Source organism: Blennius ocellaris, assembly GCF_963422515.1.
Source record: "Blennius ocellaris genome assembly, chromosome: 11".
NCBI lineage: Eukaryota > Metazoa > Chordata > Actinopteri > Blenniiformes > Blenniidae > Blennius > Blennius ocellaris.
The window spans coordinates 21,794,301-21,816,513 of record NC_137660.1 but is presented as its reverse complement, the minus strand read 5'-3'; the positions used below and the strand labels follow the sequence as shown (position 1 = coordinate 21,816,513).

The window sequence follows — 22,213 nt, the reverse complement described above, 5'->3', positions numbered from 1 at the left end:
TGACATAATTTGTTGTGTACATAAAGCCAGTACAACCATATGCCAATATATCTAAAAAAGTCATGTTTAGGCAATTTTTAAGACATATATTTGTCGGATATCAGCACTCATTAATGATATTGCATACAACTTTTATGCATGTGATTCATGTTACATCTGATTATGTAATCGTCTTACTTTAGCTGTGATAAACATCGTGAATGTATGAAAAAAAGTGCTTAAGTCCTGGTCAGAGCCCCTCCTGGTCGTCCCCTGCGGACCCCCGGAGCCCCCCAGCCCCACCCACACTGCGCCTGCGCGAGGAGGCGGGGCCGCGGCCCCCCGGACACCCCAGATCGGAGCTCGGAGCTCGGCTCCAGGCAGAAGCGTCACCCGGGACCAGCGGACGGCACGCTGGAGAGCGGCGGTGTGCGGAGGTGGGGGGGAGAAAAATGACAGTATACTGGATAAATGGCGAATTTTAAGATGAAAAGAGTCCAGCGCTGGCTGCTTTTGGTCTTGTTTCTTCCTTTATCGGGTGAGTTTCTCATTATTGTTGTTATTATTGACGCAGTCTTTGTGAATGAGCGCACGTCTTCTACGTTAATTGTATTCGCGGTGTCGCTCCTTATTTAAAATACAACTTAATTGTTGTGACTCGCATTTTTTCTAAGAGGACGCAAATAGAGGGATTGCTTAATAACGCTGTTATATGTTAGTTTATTGGTTGTTGATTAGGTAATTTTGTTTGCTGAGCTTTATTTTAATGTCAGATATTTACGCCAGGCAGTGAACGTCACATGGATATACTGAACAGCTTTATGAAAGAAATAAGATCAGTTTTTCCTGTCTTTTTGTGTTATGTTGTCGGTTCTAAAAAATTATTTACATTCTTGAAATATCTGTGTGTTTGTTCTATGATTATTGCTCATATAATTATGATAGATGTTGTGCAGCTCATGCAATGCTCATCGTTGGATTTCTGCTTCTTTCCTCTTTAGGCGTTTTATGTTTCAGCGAGTTGTCCTTCATCACAGAGCCCACAGATGTGACTGTGCTACCAAAGGACCCAGCTGTACTGGACTGTCAGGCTCATGGGCAGCCTCCGGTCACCATCAAGTGGCTGAAGAATGGAGTAAAGCTGGCAGAAAGTGAACACGTGCCATTTCTGCCGAATGGCTCCTTGTACATACCAAAGACAAAGCATACCAAGGAGGATTCCGATGAAGGGTTCTACCAGTGCCTTTCCCAGAACAAATATGGAGCTATCCTGAGCCAAAGATCACGTCTGACTATCGCTAGTAAGTAGGGGGCAGAGAGTGTAAAAGTAGTGTATTTTTGATTTTCCTGTTGGTTCAACTTGCAGGTGATGTTCTCTTTGTGGTGTTGTCAACATGCCAGCTTCCGAATGGCAAGTTCATGGATTGTAAACCTGGAGATGGGAAGCAGATGTATCCCTTCCCACCCTTGTGGTTTTTTTTTTTTTCTTTCTTTACAGGGGGAAAACCTCTAAAGCTTGAGCTCCCATGTCATTGCATGTTGCCCATGCTTGAGTTTAAAGCTGTCAGTCCTGTTATAGGACCATTTTAAGAGGCAGTTAAAGATAGATGGAGAGTCAATCTAAAAGCTCATAAATACTCTATGAATTAGCTGTCAGAGGTTTAAATATGCCAAGTTTGATGGTTTCTCTTTTTTGGGGAAAAGTCTCACCTGCACATGGTTTTTGGAACTCCTGGAAAAAAAAAAAAACATTGGCAACAGATACAAAGTTGATTCTCTCTCTTTAAATGATGGTGGGATTGCATTGTCACTGCAGACTATTGCTCTGTGTAATTGCTGAATGGTCTGCTACACAGAGGAATCTCTGAAAGGCCATTTGCCTTTTAGCCTTTGTTTGGAGTGCCCCTGACTGGCCCAAAAGAAAAGGCTAGATTTCAGGGCATTTGTTTGTCCACATATCAGTGGACAGGACAGCTGTGTCTATTCAGTGGGCCTGGTCTACCATGGACACTTTTCACAGGTCTTAGAAAGGATATCCCATGACTGGTGTCATGGAAACTTGTGTGGCCCTCTCCAAAATACCGATTTTGACTCTGGCACAAATCTTTTGCACAAAGCTTTTCTCAAAATCAATATTGCTAAACTATACAATTTTCAGATGGCTCAAGAGTTAGAAATACAGGGATGCAAGATGTAGGGTCAGACGTTTCTAATAGATATATGAACACACACGGTTCTGCTTGGGTTGCAGATCTTCTTAATGATTTTGATAGCAATTTAAAAAAACAAAAACAACAACAACCCTGAAAGTTAAGCATATAAAACTCTTCAAAAGTCAAGTTTGGTCTGGCATCTAGTCTTTTGTCAGTGAAAGGGTTAAAGGTTTTTTTGGTCAGCTGGAGGCGTGGAGTGGAGGATGGGACTCCTCTGTGCTTCCCTTCTGTCCAGAGGTCCTGGGGGTCAGGGGTCAGCAGTGGAAAGGCTTTGTGATGTCACAGCCCTGCGTTGGATGGGCTGCCCTGCTGTTCTTTCTTTCACACCACAATCCCTTTCACTGCGTTGGCCCCTCTGTTGCCCTGTCAAGCAGAGCGCTTTTGTTAAAGAAGGGCCAGTTTGTCATGTGAATGAACAGGCCTGATACACATAGTAAATAGTGGGTTCAAAACATGTTTTCATCTTGGGTGTATGTTGTCTAGTCTTTGCACTGAATCACCAGTTTCCACATGTCCAGTTTTTTTTTTTTTTACAGTCAGAAGATAGATGTCACGTCTTTATTACAAAAAAAATGTAGGAGCATTTAGAAAAATATTATCCAGCTGTGCCTTATTTATGTAGTAACATTTCATATACGGATAAAAAAACAAAACAAAAAACAAACAGGAACCACCAGGTACTGGTTTGTGGGCTGATGGTTTAACTGGGTTCGATCTGCCTAAAATTTAATGGAGAAGTGGGGGGATGTGATGTGAACTCTGACCTCTTAGGAGAAACCCTTATGCTGGTTCACCCAGACACCGAGTTTTTGTTCTCAACGGCAGAAGTGACCACATTAACTGGAGGCCACACCCACCATCTACACCCTTCATCCCTTACATTCAGAAACATTAGGTTTAAAAGTTCTCGCCATGCTGCAGTGTATTTTAAACATGCTCACCCGTCAACCAGTCCATCTCTAGTCTGGACAAGGTATGGCCAGATGAGGCAAATAGTTTTCATCTTGAGTTTTAATGTTACAAATTAACTTTATACTTAAACAACCAACATATTGTTCATATGAATAATCCACAAACGCATCCATTAGTCATTTCTGGATGTTGTTTAGGCTGCACCTTGATGCACTTCACAACATTAGTATATGATGTTGTTGATGTAATAATAATAAGATTCAATCTTGAATCTCAGAGGCACTCTTTTATATCACTCTCCCGGAGCTCAGTATTTAAATGTGGAGTTGCAGTTGAAGAACAGGGTATTGATTTCCTTTAACATGATATTGACATACTTCCTGTGAGTGAGGGGGGTGGGGGAGAGTTATCACCTTAATGAATGAAGGTCATTGGTTATATCTTATAGTGTGTGTTTCTGTTTAAGCAGATTGAGGGTGGTGTTTATTGAAAGCTTTTCTGAATGAGCACAAAGCATTACTCAGCAAACTGTGCACAAGTGTATATTCCTACTTAATGGATGTAAACATGTTCCAAAATTTTAAAAAAAAAAATGTTTTGCCATAGAAACCTTCAGAACATATGCACAAAACTGAAATTGCTTTAGTTTGCCCGTCTGTGACAAAATTGTTTAACATATTTGTACCCTTGTTGATCAGCATTGTGTGTTAGTAATTTTACTTTCAGTTCTTTTTAAGCAAAGTGTATTGATTAGTTTTTATCTATGATGATGCATCATTCAGTGTCATTCTCCAATTGATCCATTGATTGGGCCAGCTGGCCGGAATAGAACCTGATTGCTCATCTGCACAAAAGCATGGTCAGGGTGTCTTACAGGGATCAATTCCTTTTATATAATCAGTTAGCATCCATCAAAGTCATAGCATTGAACGCATAATGTATAACGTTCTACCAAAATTGAAAGGAAATGTTGTTTTTCGGCAAAACGAAGGAAAGGAGAGAAACTACTATTACTTGGTTATACACTACATTTTAGTCCAAATAATTTCTAATTGATCATGATATATGCCCGTTTATTTTAACAGGTATCTCAGAGTTTGTGTTGCATCCTGTGCCTGTGGTGGTGACCGAGGGCTCCGTGGCACGATTCTCTTGTGCAGTCACCTCCAACCCTCCTGCCACCATCACCTGGGAGCTCAACCAAAGCACACTACCTCTCCAGACAGACAGGTGCCTGCACACACTGAGTCATTTTAGACATGTTAGTCCTAAAATAATCCACTTGGTTTTGTATCTTAGTGGTCAAAATCTGTTAGTGACACTTGACAGCTTGACACTAACATTATGTATATGTGTATGTGTCCTCAGAATAACAGTTTTGCCCAATGGAGTTCTTCAGATCTACAATATACAACTGGAAGATGCTGGACAGTATCGATGTGTTGCAACTAACATTGGTACCCGGTTAAAGAGTAGAGTAGCCATACTGACAGTCAACCAAGGTACAGTCATTGCATCAGCTTGTGTTTTTTGACTGAGCATCAATTTTATAGTATACCATGTGAAACACTGAACTAATTTGGTTCTTTCCGTTTTTGTTTTCTCATCAAGATGCTGGCCTTAAACCACGTCAAAGGCCCAGAATTATTGCGGGACCACAAAATGTTACTGTTTCCCAACATCAAACTGTGGTGCTGGAGTGTGTGGCCACAGGTAATCCCTGGCCTATCATCTCCTGGAGCCGCGCTGACAGTAAACCCATTGACGTATATAATGCCAAAGTACTGGGCAATGGGAATCTGGTTATTAGTGATGTCAACTCCAAGCACAGTGGAGTCTACCTCTGCAGGGCCACGACGCCAGGAACCCGCAACCACACCACTGCTGCAGCCAACCTCACAGTTCTAGGTACGGTGAATACTTTGATCAATTTACGACAGTGGTCTTCAGACTACACAGTGTGAGCTTTGCTGAGTGATACAGACTGGTAACAGACTATATCTTCATTGACGATTCTCTTCCACTTCGTTATCAGTGCCACCAAATATAGTTGAGAGGCCCGAGAGCCAGACCCGTCCAAGAGCAGGCACTGCCAGATTCATGTGCCAAGCAGAGGGAGTCCCTCCGCCACGCATCAGCTGGCTAAAGAACGGTGAAGCAGTTCACTTAAATGGAAGGATCAAGATGTACAACAGGTATTGTGTAACTCATAAACTCAACTGAAACTATTTGATGTTATTCCTCTCTGCTCTTTGCTAATTCCCGTTGTTTTATTTTTTAAATTGTTTCACAGTAAACTGGTCATTACGCAGATCATCCCTGAGGATGATGCCATCTACCAATGTGTGGCAGAGAACGAGCAAGGTTCTGTGCTGTCCTTGGCACGCCTTATTGTTGTCATGTCTGAGGATAGACCCAGTGCACCAAGAAACATCCATGCTGAAACCATCTCGAGCTCTGCTATCTTACTGGCCTGGGAAAGACCGCTCTACAATGCAGACAAAGTCATCGCCTACTCTATCCATTACATGAAGGCTGAAGGTGAGATTCAGATGACTGTTACATCGGTCAACAACATAAACAAAACAAAAATCAACTCTGACCCGTGAGCGCACTAAGATGTGAAGAGACACAAGCTGATGGTCAACCATAACAAGCGACGTCACTCTCTCAGATGTGATCAACTTTCCTCGGTGAAGGCCATCTGCTGTTTCTGCAGAGAGCAGAGGTCAAGGAGGACTTTGCTTAAATAACAACAGGCTTAGTCGGCCCATTGTCCACTCCCCAGCTCATTCCACTTGCAGTTAAAGGAACAGGCCTCCATTTCAAAAGTCTTGCTGTTTTACAGACATATAATGTCAGGATATAGTTCACTTTAACCACTAAAAACACAGCGAAGCAACTCTATTAAGTGAGCTCTTATTATGTTTAAGTGGTCTGAAAGGAGGTTTGTTTGTGCATTTACACTTACCGAAACAATGGATGGAAGGAAAAAAAAAAAAAATCAGTGATATGAAGAAACTGGAAGCATTCTTCTCAAACACTGACAGTAAATTCAATGTGTTGTTGTTTGCCTTTATGTCAGTCTTCCTTTGATTTTAATTTGTGTTTCTTAACCTTTCTGATTTCTTGAAACATCAGGTCTAAACAACGAAGAATACCAAGTTGTCATTGGCAACGACACAACCAGTTATATCATTGACGACCTTGAGCCAGCTCGGAACTACAGCTTTTACATCGTGGCTTATATGCCAATGGGAGCCAGTCGTATGTCAGACCAAGTCAGTCAACACACCCTGGAGGATGGTAAGCATACAGCCATGAGACTGCCGGCATTCCTTGCAATAAATCACTCAGGTAGTTAAGCCAACAGGCGCACAAGTGATGTGTGCACAGAGCACATTCTGATCGAAGAGGAGCACAATATTACTCTTGTTGGAACAGACATCTTATATATTTGACAGTTGATTCTTGGGAATTATATGTGATGATAAAGTGTCCTTTTAGTTTTTACTGGAATGTTAATCTGAAAAAGCCTCGATCCACATGGATGTGACGGCGTGCTGGATTTCTGATGTCTGTGTTTTCCTGCAGTGCCTCTTCGTACCCCGGAATTAAGTCTGACCAGTCACAGCTCAACGGACATCCAGGTGAGCTGGAAGCCACTGCCGGCCAAGCTGAGCCGCGGCCGGGTGTCTGCGTACAGACTCTCTTACCGTACAGCGGTGGACAGCAACGTTGTGTCTCTGGAGCTGCCGCAGAACAGCACCGAATATCTTCTGGAGGGCCTGCAGCCTGACACCATCTACCTGCTCCGCATGGCTGCAGCTACACGTGTCGGCTGGTGCGAACCATCGGCGTGGACGTCGCACCGGACACATAAGATCTCCAGCAATAAAGGTAAATCTGCTGATACACAAGGAAGCTGCCGTCATTTCGAGCTGGCCTGTTTATTTATTCTCGCAAATAATCCACAAGTTTTTGACGCATAATGTCTTTCGGCTCAAGTGCAGATATAGAAGTGTGATCGAAAAGTAGCAATGTGGCAATTAGCGTATCTATTTTGCTGCCCTTTCAATATGAGGAGGATCAGTACAGTTCACATGGAGTTGCTGGCATATGACTAGAGTTTGCTCTTGTAGCATTGTCCCACAGTCTTTGTGTTGGTTACCCAGAAACCTTTGGCCTCCGCTGTCAGTGATGTTAGAGTGGCCTCAGTCACGGGTCATAAAGAGAGGGCCTCAGGCATCTATGTGGGGGAAAGAATAGGCTATTTTCATGGCCGAGTCCGCCGGGGGAGGTTGTTTATCCACTAAAAGCTGAATTTGCTGTTTGAAAAGTTTGGTTAATACATTTTGTACAGTCCACGCTACACCTTTGTTGAATTGAAAGCTCGTTGTAAATTGTCAATGGAAATGATAAAGGAAACGGTATATGTGAATCGTATAACACCTAAAAATAATGTTTTGTACATTCACAATCTTGTTTATGATGTCAGGTCTTTTTTTTTTTTTTGTCCTCAATAATAATCCAAATCTGCAAATGAATTGATCATGCTCTCTCTCTGTTCAACTCAGTGCCTTCAGCACCTATTCTTCAACTTGAACCACTTAACTGCACAGCCATCGTGGCACGCTGGCAAACCCCCTCAGTCTCTGTGGCCGTTCAGGGTTTCCGTCTGTGTTACCATGAAGAAGGCCAGCCCGAGCAGCCCACCATACAGCTGCAGGCGCAGACCTTTTCCTACACCATCAGTGGCCTTGGTGAGTAACTGGAAGGCTCTCGTCCTACATTTGACTATTTTAGCGAGTTTCTATTGTCAGGATTCGAGCTCTGATCCGCACACAACAGAAAACGATTACCCCCCTCAAGCTGGACTTGTTTGCGTCACTTAATTTAATTCAGTGGGCAGTTGGCTGCTGCATCTGCATCTCCACCCTTTGTCCCTAATCAATATGAGCTGACCTTCTCGTCTAACCAGCGGTCCCCCTCCAGTCTGGCCGTGGTATTGTGTGAGATCAGGCTCCCAGGGTTAGAGGTCAGAGTCCAGATGTCCCTCCCACCACCGTTTCCCATCCCCGAGACTTGCATAATTATGCCGCGCTATTGTGTTTTGTCCACGGCCAGACCTGCCCTATGAGACCCCCAAACACTTCCCCCCATTAAGCTGGACACCAAAGCACAGAAGAAAAAAAAAAAAAAAAAAAGCCAAAGGGATGGGACAGGGCTGGACAGAGTCGCTGACCTCTCGCCATGACACAGCAGTCTTGGATTAGCACCCTGCCCCCAATGGTCATCTGTGCTCTTTATGTAGATAAGCAACACCCATCTTTATTAAAGCATTATAAATGCAGTGTCAAACAAGGTATAGTAATCTAACCTCGCCAACAATTTGATTTTGTATTCGAACAGAGCTTGGTTTGGCTCTGTTGTACCACATAAGTGTAAATGGTTTGATTTCTTTTAAAAGTAATAATCAATAATCAGTAGTAACCAAAAAAATTTAATAAAAGTCTGCTCTGTTCTGTGTTTGATATCAGACAAATTGCAGGTTTCAACAGCCCAAATATGGCCGATGCTATCAACAGCACCAGGCTCCGATTTGAAGTGATGTTTTGCAGGTTTTGCTCCCAAGTTTAAGGCTATAACACAAGGGCAGTAGGAACAACGTGAAAGAGGAAACAAAAGGGGCCCACCTCCTCTCCCACAGTCCTGCACCCAGATTCTTTCTGTTCTATCTTGGCCTGACCCGTGACCTCAGCCAAACCCCCCCTGAGTCCCATGGGGCTGGGATCCCAGCAGCTGAACACTGCCCCTGGGCCCAGCCCCCACAGCAGGCCTGGACACACTGCCTTCGCTGGTCAATAGCCAAAGGCTGACCTTTCACACTGGAGGCATAAAACAAATCTTAACACTCCCTAAAAAACACCCTGATTTAGGGTCTAAGGCAGTGGTAGCTTTCAAAGTTAAAAACAGGGAATTCGTATGCCTACATTTAATGTACATGTTTCCAGCCTGAGGAGCAAAACAACTGTGTCTAATTATGATTCTGTTTTCCTTGATTCAACCTCGCATGTTTTGTGTACTGCCCAAATATTTGACAAGATACACCTTTGTTGTTACATCCAAAATTGCATTTTTTTTTTTTTTTTGTATTGCATTTTTAAAATACAGTCTAATTTTAACCTCCATAGTTGTAACTGTTTATACACTTTAAATAAAAACAAAAAAAAACAAATTCAGTACTATTCTGTGAACAATTCCATAAAGCGTATTGATCATGTCACCATATTTTACTCAGCCCAGGAGCTGGTTGATCTTTCTCATGCTCCTTACACAAGACAACACATGATGAATGAGGGGTTGGGGTGACTCAGTAGGCCACGCATTGTCCGTCCATGGGGGATGGCCAGTTATGACCTGCAAATGTCCCCCTCCTGCGGCTAATTACTCACGTCTGCCTTTTTCTAAATAGGTCCTCGTCTATTCGTTGACACCCACCCCCCACCCCACCACCACCAGCTTCACTATTATTCGACATTTCATTTGCCAAAAGCTGCCCCGTTCAATGCTTCAAATGATCCGCTTTGGAAATGTGAGTTCTTTTCAGCAAAATTGCAATAAATAACTTCATGTCATTTATTTCTCTTCCAGATCCAAGAAGAAAATATCATGTCAAAATTCTTGCAGTCAGTAAAGTGGGAGACGGTTATCAGACGGACCAAACAGTTAGCACACAGGGATGTGTGTGTAAGTACATTGGTCTAATGTTTTTTTTTTTTTTTTAATCACCATAGTTTATCGTACATGTACTTTGGACTTGGAATGAATTTGATGAAAACTTGTTTTTTTGTTTTGTTTGCATTAAAATTAGCGGCCAGAGACCAAACGGCGGCAGCTCCTCCACCTCCGCATCAAGTGACAGTCCTGGCCAGTAATTCGTCATCGGTGTCTCTGCGGTGGAGTCGTCCTTCTTTCAATCCTGGAAAAACTGTTCGCTTTACAGTCCGCTGTACACCTGTGGGCACGCATAATGCCTCCGCTATCCGCTACCTGCAAACGTAAGGAAGAGTCCAACAAGAGAGTAACTCTGAATAAAGTCATCTATTCTATACTGACAAAAGATCCTTCAAGTTTCATCAATGCTTAAATGATTATGTTTCATGATTTATTTTTCTTCACTCAAAAAACATAGCCTTGGATTATTGCCCAGCAACCGTATGTAATGTAAGAATATTGTTTTTCCGCAGGACCAAGCAGAGTGTGACGGTTCAGAAATTGGCTCCAAACACACGCTATGAGTTTGTGGTGCGTCTTCATGTGGACCAGATGTCGAGTCCTTGGAGTTCCGTCGTTCACTGTCAGACTCTGCCAGCAGGTAGTGGACCGATTAATGCTGTAGCTTTTGTGTTGTCATGAATTTGGTGCTCTTCGTGCTCCATCCCTCTTTTCCAAGAGTTCAACTTCAACGTGCAGCATCGAATCTATGGAAACAAACCTCTAATTCTTTGCTCTCCAGTATTTCTTTTTTTAATATTTCGAGATTATGAGAGCCTCTGAGTCGCGGTTGTGGAGAATTCAGACTTGAGATTAGATAAGTTTTACGTGTGTGTTTGATGTTCACATGATTTCTCTGCTTTTAGCGCCCAGTCAACCGCCTGCAGGCTTGAGAGTCACTCTGATTGAGGACGACACTGCTCTGGTGTCCTGGAGGGAGCCCACAGAGCCCAATGCAGTGGTCACACACTACACCATCCTGTACGCTTCACAAAGAGACTGGACGGCTGGACATTGGCAAAAAATACAGCGGGAGGGTACGTTTGCTCACCTTCATCCTCAATTGGTGTTGTGGAAGTAAGATGAAATGATCGATTGTTTTCTGTAGATGATTTTGACATTTTGTTGAATCGAGGGTTTCAGTGAATCAGTGACAGTCCACCATTGTTTCCTCTTCAGCTTCCGTCTTAATGAGCCGTTACTAGAAAGACAACAGGGCTTAATTTCTGCAATTGTGGTAATGATTTGGTATCGGGATCTAATAGATCATGTGAAGTGGCTGCTTTTTTTTATAGGAACTCACACGATGGCTCTACTGGAGAAGCTGGAGCTGGGAAATTCGTACCTGGTGAAGATCGCCGCCTGCAACAGGGTGGGCGAAGGGCCTTTCTCTGCCATCGTGGAGCTGGCGCTGAGACGGGGAAACACCCACCGCAGCAAGAACCCCAGACACTCTGACAGCTTCACAGATACCACAGGTCAGCAACCTGAAACGCCGGAGTATAGTATAGTATGTTAAGGCTTTTCTGTGGCAGGAAGGAAACCACAAGGAGGTGATTTTCACTGTTACATTCAAGTTGTGTTCATTTTCGGGTTCAAATCCAAGCTGAGACAATGGTTTTTTTTCTTTTTACTAGTTAACGTCTTGTATGTGCCTAATCTAATACGACAGTAAAATGAATACACATTTAATTGTTTTCACTCGGTACTATCTACATTTCTTTATTTAATAATTCTGTCTGAAAACTTTTTTTTGTTTTGTTTTTTCCTCCCAGTGCACTCTGATGGTCTCTACCACATCGATCAGAGATCTATGACGGGGATCATTGTTGGTGTGAGCATCGCCTTGGCCTGTATTGTTATGTGTGCCTTGATCCTGATCAGTAAGGGCAGACCAAGGTACTGAACATAAAAGTCTTTAAGAATTAAAAAAAAAAAAAAACATTTACAGGAATATTTTGCAACAACAAGTTTCTCATAATGTTTATTTTTCATTCATGACAAATAGAAAGTCCTCCAGTCCTAAAGTGATTGCTGTGGGAGTCTCTGAAGGTCCACATGCTGGCTTGTCGCTGCCCAGTGAGCATCACATAGAGAACGTTGAGGCGCTCGTGCCAATGATAAGCGATCACTTCTTAGACCCGAAGGTGAGACACGCATGGGAGCTTTAAATGACCTTCTGATCAATGCCGGTCTCACTGTCGCAGGATTTCGCTTCATCTAACGATGAAACGTCTCTCATGTCCCCCTCATTTCCTCGTCATCAGGATGCGTCCAGTTTAGTCATTAATGGCTCCGGTCCAGTCGGTCAAAGCAAGAGGTGGCTCCTTTTCAAGAGGGAGGTCAGAAATCCAGCTGACTGCGACGTGAGTGTCGATGACGTTTTCTGCTCTTCCAGATGTGCCTTCCAACAATGTTTCATTTTTTATGTCATTGCTGTCTCGCCTTCCTCCTCAGGTTGAAACGAGGGCCAGCTTGTACGAGGCCGGTAAAACCGTCCTGAGGTACGAGGAGCGTCCGGGCTCTGCACCCTTGCCGCCGTCGTCCCGGGAGATCATCTACGGGCCCCTTCACTCGGAGAGCTCTCACACCAGCGAGGGCAGCCAGGAGACGGGCGACTCCGGACACTACTCCAACGAAGAAAGCAACGAAGAGACGAGCAACCCGTCGACTCGCCGAAGCTCCAGACCCGACTCGATCGGGTCCAACGACGTGACCTCTGTCCCCGGGGCGAAGCCGTCTTTTCGGGCGACGCGCGAGGAAAAGCCGAGCCCCGCCTTCCGTCACTCCGCCTCCGAGGGCTCCCCTCCCGCCTCGCACGCCTCCCCGGCAGCCAGCTCCTGACGCCACCCGGCCCGTGCCTGCTCACCAGCGGCCGGAGCTACGCCACTTCCACCTCGTTCGCTTTCTGTGTGAGGCCCCTCGGGAGTTTGTCCGCGAGGACCAGGAAGCTCGCTGCTGCGACGGAGGAAATGGCGCCACAGCTTCGGAACTTACCTCAGGATTTTGTATGAATGTTTGTTATAACATTTTTTTTTTTCTGTTGTTGTTTGTTTGTTTTTTTTGTTTGTTTTCCCAGTTTTTAACAGCTTTCTACCTGTTCGTCTGCGTTTGGCGTTGTCTGTCCTGAACCAAAGCTCACCCACGATGAATGTTAAATCGAATGTCAGAAATGTACTGTGATACATTTTCCATTATATTTAATTACTTTCCACTGGAGCGGAGGGTGGAAGTCGAGCCTTTTGTTTGATGACCTACCTCAGTGTTCCGTTTCTTATTGACTCGACTACCTCCCTTTTCACCTGGTTTGTGTGCAGTATTACCTCAGACTCAGGGGACAAAGTGAAAACGCGTTCATTGCCATGTGTTGTTGCCTCTGTTCGGTCATTTATTTTCTAGTTTCTCTTCTCACAGTTGAAAGAGCTTTTGTTTCACATTGTTTTTCTCTTGGAATGGTGTATGATGTGAAGACGACAAGTGCATTAGATTGTGTCAAACTATTTTAGAGCTTTATCAAACAAACCTGTACTGTTTGACATTTCCAGCGCACTACACCCAAAGCTTTAACTTGGCCTTAAAATGAAAAGGGCTTTACGTTCTATGAAAGATGACATCCAAAGACAGGAGAAATTGTACCCAAAGAGTTTTTTGAAATTACGATAAATATTCTAAAGCAACCAAAAGTCTAGTGGGTGTAAATGAAAGATGCGTTTGCCAAAATATTCTTCTTGCCAATGATGTAAATTTCCCTTCGAACTGGTGGATTTCGTAGTGTAAATTTTAATTGATGCTTTATTCTGGTGAAAGCTTTAACACAAGTGTCCTCGGCTTGTGTTCCATTTGCCTTCTCGACCATTGCTAAACGCAGCGTTGATGCCGATGCTATTATCCAAAGAGTTGTCTGCTTCCTCAGATGGGTATGGCTTTTTTTTACTCAGTTGATCCTTGTGATGACGTATTGAGACAAGACCAAAGACCCAGTGTCTCTTTCCAGTGGCGGAGGATGGTATTTATTCTTTCGCTGAGAATCGTCTGTCACCTTTCACGAACAAAGCAGTATGTGGAGGGATTCTCTCTGTCTCTCTCCTCTGTATTTTCTGTCCAGGTGTGACATTGAAGGATACTGACTATCATAATGAAAACCCAATGTGTGAAGAGCAACATAATCATTTTTATACCTTTTGTAATACAAATTATCTTAACCAAAGAAGCTTGAAGTCTCTGTTATTTAGTGATTTTCTTTGGTTTTCATTTACATTCTGAACATTTCTGCATTATATGGGATATGATTTCCACTGGGTTTGAATACTAGAAAAAGCATTTTTACATAGTTGTTTTTTTTAAGCTTGAGATGTCAAAAACTGCTCCGCTGTCTTTTTTTTACAACTACTTAGAATATTCCTTCGAGCATATTGTTGTGAACCAAAAAAGTTTTCCCAATTTGAACGTGACAGATTCCACAATACGATAAATTTTGTAATTCAAGTTTTTTTCTGTGTCATGTAATAATATAGAAGATTAATTTGGACCCACAAGTAATTCTGCTGACTTGACTCAGGTTTTATATGTAGATCTAGAGTGTAGATTTTACTGTTCTTATTTAAGTTATGGTTTTCTGATATTTCTGCTTTTTAATACCAAAATACTTTAATCCAAAGTGAGCAACAAAGCAAATTATTTTATGTGGTGAATTGTTGCAACTGATTTTTTTGATACTCTCAAGATGTTCGAAAATACTAGGTAATAAAAACTTTCTTGGAAAAATGCATTTTGTGTTGAACTTTGTTTCTTTAGGTACTTCAAATTATGTTTGTAAATGATTTTTTCCATCAGGTTAAGGTAAGATGTTATTACATGTTTGAGAACAGCATGAATCCTTTGATAAGATCTTTTATTCAATTTGTCAGTTTATCAGTCGTATTGTGTTAAATTTATTTTATGAGAAGGGCATTTAGCAGTTTGGCAGCATCCGGGTAGTTTCTAGTTAGTTATTATAGAATATTACAGATAGAGAAAAACAGAATTCTACAGTCCAATGATAAAACGTCACTGTACTTTTTTGTTTTCTTTCTCCTCCATATGGTTGAACATACATGTAGAGTTGGTAGTACCAAATGTTCCAGTTAGGGGGCAGCAGACTCCCACGGCATCAGCAGCTCTCGAGTATTAAGCAGCAGAAGAAGACTCGGCTCGGTCTTGTTGTTGTCCGCTGCGCCACGCAGCGTTTCCGCTGCGAAAATGCGCATCGAAAAGTGCTATTTTTGCTCCGGACCCGTTTACCCTGGACATGGAGTGATGTTTGTACGGAACGACTGTAAGGTACGGTGTCGTTATTGTGTCTGGGAAACGTTATAATGCCCGGAAAGATCTCACGTTTGACTCGTTAGCAGTTCGGCTAATGCAGATGCTAGCATAACGTGCTCGACTCACTCACGTGGGATGTATACTGTCGAACAGAAAATAGTCATATGTAAACAAAAAGGTGAACTGAGCAGACAACGTTCCATTTGTTCTTCATATGCGTTAAGCATATCGCTCTGATTTGATTGTCTTTATTAGAGTTAGGTGGTGATTTGTGTCCATCGGGCCTCGTTGTGTCCTGGTGGAGTATTAGCGCCTTTTGCTGGTAATAGCTGGGAACAGCAGCTGAATACAAAGAAATGAGATGATATTACTATCTACTTACTATTTTTTATATTTTACAACATAGTAAAAATCCCTTCCAAAAGGGTTCGTGCTGTGCGTGAGTTATTATTATTATCTTTTATAGAATGCACTATGTTTCCACCAAATCCATTTTTTTTTTGGTTTTGGCTGTGATGCTCAGAAAAACTGTGTGAAGTCCTGCTGACCATATCATCAATGACCTTGTTTTGATTTTTAAAGGTTTTCAATTGTGTCAGTCTTTGAAGAGTAGTTGGAAATTTACATGTAATTTGAGATCTGACTCATATTGGTACATGGAATATGTGAATGCTTTCACCCCTGTAGGTTTTTAAGTAAAGGCAGTAATGCATTTTTAGCATGAGCATTTCTCGGACATCTTTTCCTATTTGTGGCACTCGTAATCATTGACTTGCACTGTAAGCTTTGTGTGACACATTAATTCACTAAAATAAAGACACATCTATAAAATGTTTGGAATTAAGGTGAGGTTGAATTTACGACATGTATTTCAATGAATCTGAATTTCTAGTTTGAATTCGTGAGCGCCTCAAAGATTTGCTCATGATGTATCAAGGTTTTAAAGCAGTATAGGAATGTAATGTCAAATTTGAATTAGTTAACACGAATAACAACACTGTTGTTTCCTCTGGTGGATAGGCTTTAATCTGAAAATGTTAAAATTTTGTTGAATTTCCTCTCAACACTGGATTATTGTGTTGTGGTAAAGCGCTAACTTTTTTTCCCCTTCCTTTCTTAATAAACGTAGTCCTTCAGATTCTGCCGATCAAAATGCCACAAGAACTTCAAGAAGAAGCGAAACCCAAGAAAAACAAGATGGACCAAAGCTTTCAGAAAGTCTTCAGGAAAAGAGTTGACCGTGGTAATCTCTCTCTCTCTCTCTCTCTCTCTCTCTCTCTCTCTCTCTCTCTCTCTCTCTCTCTCTCTCTGTCTCTCTCTGTCTCTCTCTCTCTCTCTCTGTGTGTGTGTGTGATCTATTTAGTTTTTTTTTTTTTAAACTCTGCCTTATTAAACACACTTTCTTTCTTTCAGGATAACGCTTTGGAGTTTGAAAAGCGCCGCAATATTCCTGTCAAGTACAACAGACAGATGTGGGAAAAGACAGGTAATGTATACGTTTTATTCTATGAAGCATTTCTCTGAGCTTATTGGAGCTTATTTGTTTACTGACTTGTTCATATCTCAACAGTGGAAGCGATGAAGCGGGTGGAGGAAATCAAACAGAAACGACAGGCAAGATTTATCATGAACAGGTAAACGGAGCAGTTTGTTTTGTCATTCATCCCATTTTTGGCATCAATGAAATAGAAGGAAACGATGATTTAAAGAGTCTTAACATCTGTTTTTGTTCTGCGTTGTGTAGGTTAAAGAAGGGCAAGGAGTTGGAGAAAGAGGAGGCCATCTGCGAAGTCAAGAAAAATATTCACCTTATCAAAGCGCCACACGCAGGTAAACATAAACATCAGCACACTGTCAAATTACACATCCATGCTATATCGTCAGTCTCTCTGTCAACAAAGTTTGTATTTCACCATGTTATTTATGGTACATATTTGTGAAAGATAAATTGGGAATTTCAAAAGGTGGTGATTTCAAACATGCTTTGCATTCTCTTTGTTTTTCCAGGAAAGGCCAAAAAGATGGAGGACAAAATGGTGCAGAAGTTACAAGAAGATGTGGAAATGGGCGAAGATGGTTAATCTCACACCAGAGCAGTCGTTCCTTTTGTGTGATGAAATCCTTCATTTATATTGTACTTCTGTTTGGAATTAAAGTTTCCAAATATCAGCTGATGCATATAAAGAGTTTTGATTTGCTATTACAAGACTGAAAGCATTGACTCAACAGTTGCATTTTACTGCTTAATCCTTTTTTTTTTTAAATTTGGTAATGGTTCAGCTGTAAATACACTCAACAGTTGCATTACTTGATGAAATAAATATTTGAGATCTGTTTATCAATCTTATGTGAGATTATTGCCACTTATTAAAGACAAAAGTAAAGCTGCATTTTAAAAAGAAAAATCATGGCACATTTGTCAGTTCTATTATTAACACCTTAATTCTAATGTAGAAGTTAAGAAAATGTATAACTGTACAATATTCTAATGGGATTTTCGTATTGCTCATTCAGGAATCCTGTCTGGTATCAAAGTTGGAACTCTTAACTGTAATTTTCCTTATTACTGTTTTAACAACTAAAAAGTCTCAAACTTATTGATGGAGAATAATTATTGAAGTGTTGATGAAAATTAGTGAAATTTATATGAATAAATGCTGTATTCATATCCAAGTTTACATTGTATTGCCACTTTAACAAAAAGTCAAACATTTGGGATTGATTTTAAAGCCAAGTGAGAGGTTTTCCATTTTGGAAATCAAAACAAAAGCATAGAATATCTCAAGAACATTAAGAATGAACGTTCAAACTGATGTTGAAATAAAAATACAGCAAAGAATAAATATTCAGGTATTCCATTACGAAGTTTTATTAAAAGATTAAATGTTTAGATCAAGTTTTTAATTTGTAATATGCCACTAGGTGGAGTTCGCCTGCGTCCAGGGAGGAACCATAGTACCCTGTTCCGCCAGGGGGTCTCATCCTGCCTTGAGAATAGCATTTTTAAAGTGAAGAATTGACGAGGACAATAATGTTGAGAATTATTCATTGAAATAGCTGGGTTTTTTTTTACTGATATGCTGGAAACTCCAGTGTTTTATCAAAGTAGTTGACAAAACACTACAATGTGAACCAGTGATTGTGAAGTATCATCAGCATCAGGAAGTATTGCTAAAGATGGCATAATGCTGAAATGATTCTTATTTTAGTTCCACTCATCTCCTACCATGGAGACAAAGCCAGGACAGGTCACAGGCAAAGACAGAAAACTACACACACCACTAATTTACCTCACATGCATGTTTTTAGACTGGGAGGAAACTCAGCGAGAGCGACATTGTCACTGTGATGTGAGGACGAACCACTAGTCCACTATTGGACTTTTCATTCACAAAATAAAAAAAAAAGCTCAGGTTGAATTCAACAGACTTTTTCTATTATGCAAAAATACCTTTCTGCACTAAAACAAAGCGAAACATTTTTAAGTTATCTACTATTTGTATCCCAATGCTATTTTGCTCATTTTAATTATCTGGCTCTGGATTGAATGGGGCTGGACTTAAATTTGTCAATTCTTTAAAATGTAAGGTTTGTTTTTTTTGCTCATCGCACAGTAGTTCAATCTTATATCAGTTATTTAGTTAATGAAAAACTACTACTACGAATTGTTCCAACTTTAAATCGAAGGTGGTTTTATGTTTTTTCTTGGTTTCGGAGCCACCTGTCGCAGTGTCGATTGCTTTGGTCTGAGCCTTGCTCTCGTCGGACTCTCTACCGTTGATTCGTTGGCCTGGCTGCCGCTGTCTTTCATCCTCCACAAGAGGCGAGCTGTACTGCTGCTTTCACACGAGTATCTCCGCGCCGAGGCTACATTTCCACCAACAATGTCCGAGGAAGTGGAAGATACGAGGCCGCTGGACGAGCAGCAGGTACGAGGTGACCGGGGGAGGAAAGTGCGGCGCTGTGAGCAACATGAACGGCGGTTAGCTTCCGCTGCTGGCAAGATAGCAGGCGGCTAGCACCCCATGCTAGTTAGCATGTAGCTAATCTCGATTCATCCGCGGAGTAATTATCGAACTTCCAATCAGCCTTTCCTGGTAAAGTTAAGCCGCGTGTCTGAGGACACAGAAAGGGCTGACCTCATCCACGAGGTCCGTGAATCAATTTCGGAGCGCAGCGTGAAAGGGGGGAAAAGATTGACGCTAATGCCAAACATCCGTTTACCCTCATGGGTGTAGAAATTCTCCACAAAGTCATGGTGCTCGGTTATTTACTGTTGTTTATTTGAAAGAGGAAAGACGTGTGCACTTCCAAGGAAATGTTTTGCTCACGCGCACAGCAGCAGATTGGAACATTCCCACCCCGACAGTCTGTTCTGTTCCAACAGGAAATGGAGGACAAAGTGATCAGCCCAGAAAAAGCAGAAGAGGCCAAGCTGAAGGCCAGGTACCCCAACCTGGGAGCCAAACCCGTGGGCTCAGACTTCCTCAGGAAAAGGCTCCAGAAAGGGGTCAGTATCTGATTGGCAATCGGCATATTTGAAGACACAGATTTATTTAATGCTGAAAGAGACTGTTTGGGGACTTTGCATTCCCTTTCACTATTGCGCCACCGTGCGGCCCCATTATTATCACACGGTAAAGATATAAAAACACATTGCTAATTACTGACAGCCACGGAGGGTAAACAGGGTATATATTAGGAGATCTGAGGCAGAAGTAGTGCATATAAACTATGATCGGATGGATCAAATTGGTTCGCCATTTTTTCATAACAAATCACATGCATCTATCAGAAGAGACGTTACAAACACCAGAGGGCTACTACATATAGAATCATATTGTTCATCTTCCTGGGGGATTGTGTAACCAAAAAGATCTCGATGCTATTTTTGTAAAATGAGTGTAATTTTCAAAAATTATTTATGTAATGTAAAAGAAATTAAGCGAATAATACTCTACGTATAGAAAGTAAAAAAGTGGGTGCAGGATTAAACTAAATTGGAGGATTATAAACCAGATATATTTAAAGTTAAATAAATACGAATTAAAAGGAAAAAGCAAGGTTGAGACAGTTGAGGTTAGCAGGTTATAATTTGTTGCTTTATATAAAAAAAATGGTTGGTTACAGAATCACAATGTAACTCGGTTTCATAAAATCAAATTATTTGGTTTGATGGATAATCCATATTTTTCTATTGCCCTTTTTTCCCTTCTCTTTTGTAAATTGTGTTTTTAAATTGCTGCTTTTACTTTGCAAAATTTGTTGGACTGTATGTGATGCATTTGTCATTGGTGTTTCATGTTTTTTTTTTTTTTTTGAGACTCGCCCTACACATTGTTATGCTACACAAACCTCACTGCTACTTTGTGGCTTCTTCTCCGTCCAGCAAAAGTATTTCGACTCTGGCGACTACAACATGGCCAAGGCCAAGATGAAGAACAAACAGTTGCCATCGGCCCCGACGGAGAAGACTGAGATCACGGGGGATCACATCCCAACACCTCAGGACCTGCCTCAAAGAAAGACTTCCATCGTGGCCAGCAAACTCGCCGGCTGATGGTTTTTGCGTTTACCGTTTTGCTCCCATTCCGACGCCCACTTTATAATCTACCTGCTGTTTACGTTTTGTCCCGTCGGGTTTCCTTTTGTATGTATATTCTCCATGAACAAAGTATGTACCAAGCCAAATACTTGAGAACAATTGGAAACCTTTAGACACTGAAGTGTCGTTGTGATAATTCCAGCATAGTAGTAGCTGAAAAAAAAAATGTTCCTCAAGAGCTTAAAAAAGAGACTTAAACCCCCACGGATTTCTGAGCACGAAGTCACACCTGAAAAATATGAGCAGATTCTAATCTAATCTTCTTTTTTTTAACAGAAAATTTTCACTTTTAAGGATATATGCCTCCATACGGTTTGTCTAATGGCTGCAGAATTGCGGTTTTTAAGGATCTGAAGGAATCGTGTTCATCTGTGTTTCTGATGAAGAGCTAGACAGAGAGCGTAGCACCAGTCTGCATCAATGCGGGTGCAAAGAAGGCATGTGTGTTTAAAAAGTGAAGTCCTCTTTTCTTCTAATCTTTAACCGTTTGTGTCTTTCCCTCTCTGTGTGACACGATTTGATTCTGACCCGTCAAAGTACTGAAAACGTGAGACCATACACACACGCTTTGTAGCAGCCAGTTGCGTTCAACTCATATTAGTAACATTTGGTATGCAATGACCTGCTGCCGGTCCTCGTTTCATCCCGACCTTTAAAATGGCCTTAAAAGTAATGAACCGCTGTTCCTCTTGAGCAATATTTGCTCCCTCAGTGAGAATCATAGTTGTGAATCTTGCCTGAAATGTCTTTCACTGTCTGACTGGAATCACTTAGGATTTTATGGAAAGAAATTCCTTTGACATGTCTGGAGTGTGCGTGTTCATTCACTGTGCACTCGCTGTGCCATTTGTTATGTAAATAAAATAGTTTTGCATAATATCTTCCACTTCCTTGTGTCATTGTGTCTTCACTTTGTTCTTTTTTGATATAAAGCTACCTTGGGGGGGGGGGGGGGGGGGGGGGGGCATGCATGGGCAAAGGCACAGATTTATTTGCTGTAAGGATAGAATTCAGAGCACTGCATCAGTCATTGTTTAAAGGATGAACATCTTATACACTGACAATGATGAGCACATACCTGCTGCCATCTTTCAATACACATGGTGCCTCTTAAATCTAGCTCTTGAAAACAAATACATTTTTAGAATGGCATTTGAATCATTGTCAAATACTAATTCCTGCATTCCATAGCCATCATCAAATATAAGTGTGCAGAGTACTCTGAGGCTCAATCATAACTGGCCTTCAATTATGTGCTATTCAAAGGTTACCAAACAAAATGCAGGATGTCACTTTTTTTTTAATGACTGTCCTATCAAATAGGGTACATAGGACAGAGGATGAGGACAAGGGACTATGGCAGGGGTCTGCAAGCCCTTGGCCCTTTGATAGTGACTCCCTGATTTTGTCAAAAACAATTATA

The 22,213-nt window shown here is 41.6% G+C and overlaps 3 protein-coding genes across 3 annotated transcripts; all 3 read left to right on the top strand.

Moving 5' to 3' along the window:
• Positions 1-450: 450 nt before the first annotated feature.
• Positions 451-12,725, top strand: LOC308136426 (protogenin B-like; the record flags this gene model as incomplete). Its single annotated transcript, XM_080504763.1, has 19 exons — positions 451-517; positions 981-1,280; positions 4,190-4,334; positions 4,473-4,606; positions 4,716-5,012; positions 5,140-5,299; positions 5,398-5,645; positions 6,246-6,410; positions 6,699-7,004; positions 7,682-7,867; positions 9,759-9,854; positions 9,979-10,165; positions 10,355-10,482; positions 10,748-10,918; positions 11,177-11,359; positions 11,657-11,780; positions 11,890-12,028; positions 12,149-12,247; positions 12,339-12,725. 19 exons carry the CDS (start codon positions 451-453, stop codon positions 12,723-12,725), a joined length of 3,522 nt encoding a protein of 1,173 aa, XP_080360889.1.
• A 2,340-nt stretch (positions 12,726-15,065) lies between these two features.
• On the top strand, positions 15,066-17,521 carry rsl24d1 (ribosomal L24 domain containing 1). The gene is made up of 6 exons (XM_080504485.1): positions 15,066-15,200; positions 16,315-16,428; positions 16,599-16,671; positions 16,756-16,819; positions 16,930-17,015; positions 17,193-17,521. The coding sequence occupies exons 1-6, from the start codon at positions 15,120-15,122 to the stop codon at positions 17,264-17,266; spliced, it is 492 nt and encodes a 163-aa protein (XP_080360611.1). The 5' UTR covers positions 15,066-15,119; the 3' UTR covers positions 17,267-17,521.
• Positions 17,522-18,989: 1,468 nt separating this feature from the next.
• arpp19b (cAMP-regulated phosphoprotein 19b) lies at positions 18,990-21,658 on the top strand. The gene is made up of 3 exons (XM_080504486.1): positions 18,990-19,114; positions 19,573-19,695; positions 20,575-21,658. The coding sequence occupies exons 1-3, from the start codon at positions 19,070-19,072 to the stop codon at positions 20,743-20,745; spliced, it is 339 nt and encodes a 112-aa protein (XP_080360612.1). The 5' UTR covers positions 18,990-19,069; the 3' UTR covers positions 20,746-21,658.
• The last annotated feature ends 555 nt before the right edge of the window (positions 21,659-22,213 follow it).